Raw genomic sequence first — 8,892 nt, forward strand, 5'->3', positions numbered from 1 at the left:
ACATCGTGAGCTAGACAAAGATGAAAAATTGCTAATTTTGAAAATAGTGAACAGCATGGTGCACTGTGCACCGTTCCCTATATAAAACCAATGATTTTCATTTTTTTGTGTATCTTACGAATCAATGTATTTTATCCTCAAAATTTACATGCATATAGTATACACCCATATGTTAATGTATGGTTTATTTTTTATTTTTCAAAGCTTCAGAATGTGATTTTTGAACGTTTCTAATAAAGGGCTCCATGAAGCCCGGCAACTAGATACAAGGGAGTACGTCAGGGATCGAAGACAACATCGATCAAAGGGAGGCCAAAGTGCCAAATACCGTATTGTTCACACTTTGGAGTTTGGAACACATGATTCTCCTACTGTCTAAAGCTTCTACTCCCTCCATTCCATAATATAGTGCGTCCTCGGTTTTTAAGTTTTAAGTTTAACAATGGATTTAATCAATGTGGATGATTGCAACGGAAGGAAAAACTGTACCATCAAAAACTTCATTCATATACGAATTCAATAATATAACTTTTGCTCCCATCGCAATCTGTCTCATTGGTTAAATTTATGGTGAAATTTAGACCTCGCAAAGCGCATGCGCACTACATTGTGGAATGGAGGAAGTATCACAAATTTAGCTCAGTTGACAGTCAGACTCACACAGCCGGACATAAAGCGATAGGACATCTTGCCAGCGCGCGGAATCATCGCAATTGAATTTGATGTGCTAACAAACGAGAGACGGTGTGCATATGATTCAACTACCAAAATTTATAACATCCAATCAGTTCCATCAGATTCAGATCAATCATGAAATATATGTTCACAATCTCTTCATTTGATCTTGTACATGTTGATGCATTCTTCTGAGAACTTGGTCTATTTTCTATTAATTTGTGAAACCTTTTTTTTCCTTTTTCTATTTACGGTGAAAACTTGGTCTAACTCAAAAAGGTATACATTTGGACAATCATAACTAGAACCATATTTATCTGGAAACAGCAGAAAAATAGTTTATTTATTGTACATTTCGATTTTATTTTATCTTCACATGCATGAGGAAAAAGGAAGATCAGGGAGGATTCATATATCAATTGAGGCTACACTAAAAAATTTCACTTCTTAAATTAGGCGCCGATCTCCTTAGCCATGTTGAATTGCATGCTTAAATGCTCAGCTGTTTTCAGCTCAAAAAATCCGGGGCTGGTCACTCCGTGCCGTTTTGATTGAATTGCATTAACCGACCAACACATTTATTTATAAGCGTAAGCGAATGAGAAAGATGTGCAGCGTATTTCAACAAGGGCTGAATCTTATGGAGCTCCTGTGCATAGCAACATGTAGTCCAAGCCACCGGGTGAAGGTAATCTTGAGTACATGAAAAAGTGTGAGTGAGACGAACAGATACGTACCAAAGCTATTTTGCTCTTTTGTTTTTACAAAGAACCATGGAATAAAGAACATGTCTAGCATCCAGATCCAAGGAATAAAGGGAACAAAGGAAAAGTGGAAAAAATGAAAAAGACAAAAAGGAAAAAAAAGGCATATATTAGTTATATCAGGAGAATGGTGCATTTGCAAATGTCAGGATGGACTGCTAGTAGCAATAGATAACACACATATTTCCATGACCTCGTAGCACGCATGGTTGAAAACCGACGCTCAAGGAAACAATACTCTGGTACTCCAGCAGTCCGATTGCCACCCTTGTGTAAGCTTATCATTTCCTTTAGTACAAGAATCTATGAGCTAGTTTGGTCTTAATGTTGTTCTATCAGTGAATCAATTGAATGCTTACATTGCAGCATAGCATCATTGGACGAATGGTTGTATTCTTTTTGCGTGTTTGTCAACATCTTCAACTTGTACTGATGTTTGAATTTGATATGTGTGTTAAGCAGATTATGGGCGTCGGAAACTGCTCCGACCAAGCAACCACTGACTTCTCTAAGCACATAGATGGGCAGTTGATGAGAGTGAACGCTCTGCTGGTGGCCAGCACCATCGTGATAGGAGTTATTGTTGGGATCGGTGCCTATGGTCAGCGCTACCGTCACCATCCACTTACCAGCTTCCTCTTCCTTGGTGCCACCACCTTGTTCGTGCCCATCCTCTCCTATGTTGTCTCTACCGTCGATAGTAATCTAGGTGTTGTCACTATTTCCTCCGATGCACACATAATACCAGGGTGGTGCAGTACACGTAGCCACATTTACACTGTGTTCGTATGGGCTAGTCTTGTTCAGATTGCTGGCGCCAACACCACTACAATAGTTGCTGGTGATGACAACAAAGGACGAAACATTACCCTTCCTGGCACTGTACTGCTTGTTCAAGCAATATGGACCTCGTACATTGTCGTGTACTACCTAGGAGGGGGATATTATTCAACGAGACAATGGTCCATAAAGCATATGGATCTTGCAAATGGATTACCGGTTCTTCCATTGTTTTCTCTTCTCATTGCCAAGCTACTTCTCAAATATTATGCTTGGTATGGGGCAAGCAGGTCATTAGCATTTGGGCGCAATCCTCATTTCATTGTTGGATACATGGAGCAACTAAAAGCCAAGCTAACAAGTGAGCATTCCCTTCCTCCACTCATAGTTACGGGAGAGGACACAACATTGGTACAGAAGGAGCCTCATGGTTATAGTATCAAATGGTTATTTAACCAAGCTGATGGGACAGGGATAGACAACAACAATTTAGTGACCACTGATAAAGTTTGGAGGTTAGAGGATGATATATTTCCGAGGTATTCAACCAAGCAGCTAAAAGATATATGCTTTTCGTTTGCATTGTTCAAGTTGTTAAGATGTCGATTTACAAGGCATACAATTGCTGAGTTTGGTTTCATCAAGGCCCATAACTTATTGTCACACGTGTTGCTCCAGGATGTTGATGATGAAAGATCACTTGGGATGATTGCACATGAGCTTTCTTTCCTTCATGATTATTATTATTCATCTCTCCCAACCTCATATTCAAGCAGTTGGCTACCCATTTTGAGCATATCTATTTCACTTCTAACCATGGGTTTGAGCTTATTATATCTATTGCTCATAACAGTTGTGATTTTGCTGTATGCTTTTATGGGATGGCCACATCATGGACAGATGCAGTGTTTTCTGAATTTCCATCCTTCGTTCCAGAATGAACATGAAGATTTTTTCTATAGTTCTTCGAACCAGATACAATATGGAAATATTTTCTTCGATCTTGCCCCAGTGGGTTTGCTTGCGGCACTAGTTGTGCTTTCGGAGGTGCGGGAGATTGCTTGTTACATCTGCTCTAACTGGACTAAAGTATTCCTGATCTGCTCCTATGTTAGGCATGCTTCTTCGTGGCAGAAATCACATTGGAAGAAGAAGATGCTTAGCCTTGTGCTGCGTAGAAAATGCAAGCTGCTAAATCATTGGGTGGACAAAATGAACCAATGCTCAGTCTTGGCACTCCACCCAAGCACAACCCCAGTGCCTCTTCTCGGACGCCTCATCCCACTGCTTCACAGGAAGAAGGTACCAAGAGCAGTGAAGGCAGCTCTCCTCAAGCCACTTAGAAGCCCCAATTGGAAGAACAGAAGCAATGGCGTGGCATCCCTTTGTACAAGGCTACAACTGCAGGCCGACAACAATCCGCTCTCAACATCGAATGGCGTCAAAGGTGTAGCTGATACCATGCTTGTGGCCCACATTGCCACGAGCATCCTTGAAGTGAGAACATCGGAGCCACTCCGCCAGGCTGACTCTGCTAATGAGATTGCCGCCACACACTTGTCATGCTATTGTGCCTACTTGGTAGCCTATGTCCCAGATCTACTCCCCGACAACAACGAGTGGTGCAAAAGCTTGTACAAGGGCATCAAGAAAAAAGCCAAGCGCGCACTCGCGGCATCCGGCAACACCGGGCAGGCGTCATTGAGTCCTGAAGCGCTGGTCCAGGCGCTGAGTGCCGGGTCTGAAGAGGCACACGACCTGCTCAAGAATGGTGCGGAGCTCGGGAAGAAGCTGGTGGAGCTGGCGGGAAATGAAGGAGAAGAGGTGGCATGGGAGCTCCTCGCAGAATTCTGGTCTGAGATGATACTCTATGCCGCCCCGTCGGACAATGTCGCCGCCCATGCCGAGGCCATTGCGCGGGGTGGCGAGCTGATAACACTTCTGTGGGCGTTACTCACCCACCTCGGGTTCATCAGCCGGCCAGAGGCTGCCATGCCTAACACCCCTGGTGATGTTTAAGTCGTATGAGTCCTAGCTAGTTATGTGTTTCAATTCACTACCTTTTGTGTTGTTTCATGTTGATTGGTGTGGTGTGGTGTGGTGTGCTACTAAGAAGTTTGTCATGTGTTTCATTTCAGTACATACACTTTCAATTCCTTGATTTGAAAATGACATACAATAATATATATATATATATATATATATATATATATATATATATATATATATATATATTCCAATGCCGTGTGCTTCATTAACAATTTATTAACTCGGTTCTCACGAGCATGCCAATGTGTTCCTTCTTTCCTTCTTCTTTCTTGTACCAGTCAGGGTACGAAAAAGATTAGACTTTTATAGATCTCGGTTCTTCTCGCAAAGTGACTAAATTAAGAAAAAATACCGACTTACTAGGTGGGATATTATTTGCAGGCCTAAAGATCAGGGAGGGTTGGGAATTGAAAATTTAGAGGTAAAGAATATATGTCTGCTAAGCAAATGGCTGTTCAGACTTTCTATGGAGACGGAGGTTATGTGGGTATAAATTTTGCGTAATAAGTACCTACAAACTAAAACTCTAGCTCAGGTGCTACTAAATCCCAATGATTCAGCATTTTGGAAAGGCTTGATGTCAGTGAGAACAACCTTCTTTCAAAAATCAAGATTTGTTGTAGGTGATGGGAAGTCAACTAGATTCTGGGAGGATACATGGATGGGGGACTTGCCTCTAGCCATACACTATCCATCTATCTATAATATTGTTCAACGTAAGGACCCATACGTTGCCACAATATTACAGTCTAATCCTTTGAATATTCAGTTCCGGAGAGCATTGATAGGACATAGATGGGATGCATGGCTGCATTTAGTTACAAGACTCATGGATGTCTGCTTATCGGAGGAGGCGGACAAGTTTCATTGGAAGCTAACGCCCAATGGAGTGTTTTCTGTGAAGTCCATGTATTTAAGCATCATAAATACATCTACTATTCCCAAGTCCAATAATATCTGGAAAGTTAAAGTCCCTTTACGGATCAAAATTTTCATGTGGTTTGTCCATAAGAAGGTGATTCTAACCAGAGATAATTTGGCTAAGAGAAATTGGGGGGCGGGGATAAACGTTGTTCCTTCTCTGATCATGAGAAGACTATCAAACACCTTTTTCTTCATTGCCCACTTGCTAAAATTCTATGGCAAACAGTCCATATAGCTTTCAACATTACACCACCGGATAGCATTGATACGTTGTTTGGGACGTGGCTAAATGGGGTAAACATGTATATTGCCACACATATTCGTATAGGAGCATGTGCATTGATCTGGGCTATTTGGAATTGCAGAAATGATGTGAACTTTAACAGATTATCAAATGTCAATTTCTTGCAGGTACTCCACACGGCATCGGCGTGGATCCGTATATGGTCGTTACTCACACCTGTGAAAATCAGGGAGCCTTTGGTTACCTGGTCTATCCGATGAGAGATGGTAGCACGAGATATATACAACCGGTTTGGATGGCGGTCCACTAATAGGATAGATGATTAGGCATCTAGGCCTATATTTGTAGCCGGTTGTGGCTTTTTATTATCCATTTATGTAATTTTCTGTTATTTTGGACCTGGTTCGGAACCGCTGAATGTTTGCTTCGTTTCATTAAATAAAATGGTTGGATGCATCGCCCTGATGCAGAGGCCGGAGGCAAACCTCCTTTTCTAAAAAAAATATATTCATGGGTTTAAAAAATATGTTCATGAGATGTTTGAAAAATTCTTACACAATTTAATATACTACTTCGTACCATTGAGAAAAATGTTCATGGCGTTTTAAAAAATGTCTAAACATTAAAAAAATGCTTTTCACATTAATAAATAAAAGTTTTGTGTTACATATTTTCATCAATGTGAATTGATAAATGTTCAACACGTATTTTAGAAAAGTATTCAACATGTTTTAAGAAAATATTCAACATGTATAAAAAACATTAACATGTATTTGAAAAATGAAGAACAAAGAGAAAAGACATACAGAGAAAAAGAAACCAATTTGAGAAAAAGATGAGATCGTTACGGAAATCACATTGAAACATGGAAGAAGAATAAACCGCAGAGAAGGTTTTAAAACCGATCAAAACCTGTCCATGCAACCTTTCCAAAACTGCTCTAAGGAGCTACAATGTTGGGCCAGGCCATTAGCGGAGAGCTAGAGGCGAGACGAGGGCATGCCAAGCAATGTAGTACAATAGTTACTTCACCATACACCAAAAAAAAAGTATGCACTAGTAGAAAAAAGGGCTTCCGTCCCAGCTCAATTTACACATTAGTCCCGGTTCCATTACGAACCGGGACTAATGTTAGCATTTGTCCCGGTTCGAACGACAAGGGCGCCGGTCGGTCTTTATTCCCGGTTCAAAAGGGACCTTTAGTCCCGGTTCGTGTCTCGAACCGGGACTAAAGGGTTTGGAGGCTTTAGTACCGGGACTAAAGGGTAGACCTTTAGTCCCGGTTCGAGACACGAACCGGGACTAAAGGGGTTTTGTATTTTTATTTTTTCCTGTTTTTAAATTTTATTTCTGTTTGTAGTTTCTGTTTTAAATTGCTTATATCTTTTAGGATATTTAATTTTTTTGAGTGATTCTTTTTTCATTAGATTCAAAATTTTGTCTAGTTTTTGTTTGTGCAATTAGTTTTTAAATTTGAATGGTTTAAATTTGAATTTGTTCAAATTTGCTTCAAACCCAAATTGTGAATAACTTGAGTTTACAAATAGTTTTTAATTTAATTCTTTTTTCTCCTAGTCATCTGTTAGATTGTTATCACAGTAAGATTTATTTGGTTATTTTTAGAATAATTTAAATTTAGATTTTAATTAAAACAATATTGTTTTGCTTATATAGTTGTTTTAGCCATTTAATTGTTGTTCTTTATTATTTTTTGTTAGTACTTTCTGTAGATTTTAACATGTTATAGTATGGTGCATATTGAATGCATGAAAAGTATGGAATTAAAATCATTTTAATAAAATGCCTTTGTAGCAGATGGGTTTTCGTCTCAAACCTTGATACTTCGAAGGATGATCCAGTTTGTACACGAAGTGCATCTAGTTTTTATCGTAACTCTCTCAACTTTTAGCACATGCCATGTGGGTGAAACTATGATACCATGCCAACTTTCAACCTTTTCAGAGTTCACTTGTAGTGCTTTTCAATTTCAGGGTCAATTAGCTCAAAAAAGTAAGTAAATGCATGAAAAATACCAAATGAAGTCAGAAAATATTGAAAATTTATGATGTGGCTTTAAATGGTGTATTTTAAACACACAAAAAGTATGGAGTTCAAATAAGTTCGAAAAAATGAAATCCCTTTGCAATAGATGAGTTTTCGTTCGAAACCCTGATACTTCGAAAGAGATTGTTCATTTTGTACACGAAGTGCATCCAGTTTTTGACGTAACCCTCTCAACTTTTTAGCACATGCTATGTGGGAGAGATGATGATACGATGCCAAGTTTCAACCTTTTCAGAGTTCATTTGTCGGGCTTTTCAATTTCAAGGTCATTTAGGTCAAAAAATCATTAAATGCATGAAAAATAGCAAATGAAGTTATAAAGGGTCGAAATTTAGGATGTGGTTTTGAATGGTTTATATTGAATGCACAAAATGCATACAATGTCTAAAGTTGAAATAAGTAAAAAATAATATATCTTTCTAGCAGATGGGTTTTCGTCCGAAACCGTGATACTTCGAAGGAGATGGTCCAGTTTGTACACGAAGTGCATCCAGTTTTTGTCGTAACCCTCTCAACTTTTTAACACAAGCTATGTTGATGAAATGATGATACCATGCCAAGTTTCAACATTTTCAGAGTTCATTATAGTTCTTTTCAATTTCAGGGTCATTTGGCTCAACATAGCAAATAAAGTTAGAAAGGGTTAAATCTGGCTTGGTTAACCTTAGTTGTGATTCTGGCGGGGACGGTGCTAGCAAATGTAGTCGACGGGTATGATTGGACTCTTGGCTGAAGGGGATTCTGAAATTTTCAAACTCTACCCTCCCTGGACCGTCTTTTTTAGTTTTGTAGAAAATAAACAAAAATGCTAAAATCTTCAAAAAATAAAATCCTTTGAGATGTAGTTAGGTTTTAGTGCCTAGTTGGTATACAAATTTTGAGATATGAATTTTGACCGTTTTTTCAAAAAAGGGAAAAATGTAAAACGGCCATAACTTTTGCATACGACATAAAAAAAGTTTAATATATAAAAAAAACTAGAGAAAATTGGGAATCGATTTCACCGGGGCTTGCCCGGTGAAGTTTTCTCAGATGCTCAAAATTCCAAATGTAAAAAAAGTTATGGCAAAAAGAAGTTTTTTCCATAAAAATAAGAAAAAATAATTTTATTTAAAATCTTTAGGTTGTTCTCATTGAAATTCACTATTATTATTACTTATTTTGTTTATTTTAATAATTGTTTGAATTCAAAAAATTAAATCATGTGACATGACATCAAACCTAGGTTGTTTAGGATTGATAGCTTACTATTGTCAGGAGAACAACAAGTGCAAACTTGGCAACTAGGGGCGATAGAACTAGGAAGTTAAGCGTGCTCGGGCTGAAGCACTGAAAGGAGGGGTGACCGGCCGAGAAGTTAGACGATTTGAAATGAGTAATCTACGCTAGAGC

The 8,892-nt window shown here is 38.8% G+C and overlaps 1 protein-coding gene across 1 annotated transcript; it reads left to right on the forward strand.

The window, feature by feature from the left end:
• The first annotated feature begins 1,790 nt into the window (after positions 1-1,790).
• On the forward strand, positions 1,791-4,351 carry LOC123399091. Its single transcript, XM_045093512.1, has one exon. The coding sequence runs from the start codon at positions 1,791-1,793 to the stop codon at positions 4,236-4,238; it is 2,448 nt and encodes an 815-aa protein (XP_044949447.1). The 3' UTR covers positions 4,239-4,351.
• The last annotated feature ends 4,541 nt before the right edge of the window (positions 4,352-8,892 follow it).

Source organism: Hordeum vulgare, chromosome 5H (genome assembly GCF_904849725.1).
Source record: "Hordeum vulgare subsp. vulgare chromosome 5H, MorexV3_pseudomolecules_assembly, whole genome shotgun sequence".
Taxonomy (NCBI): Eukaryota; Viridiplantae; Streptophyta; class Magnoliopsida; order Poales; family Poaceae; genus Hordeum; species Hordeum vulgare.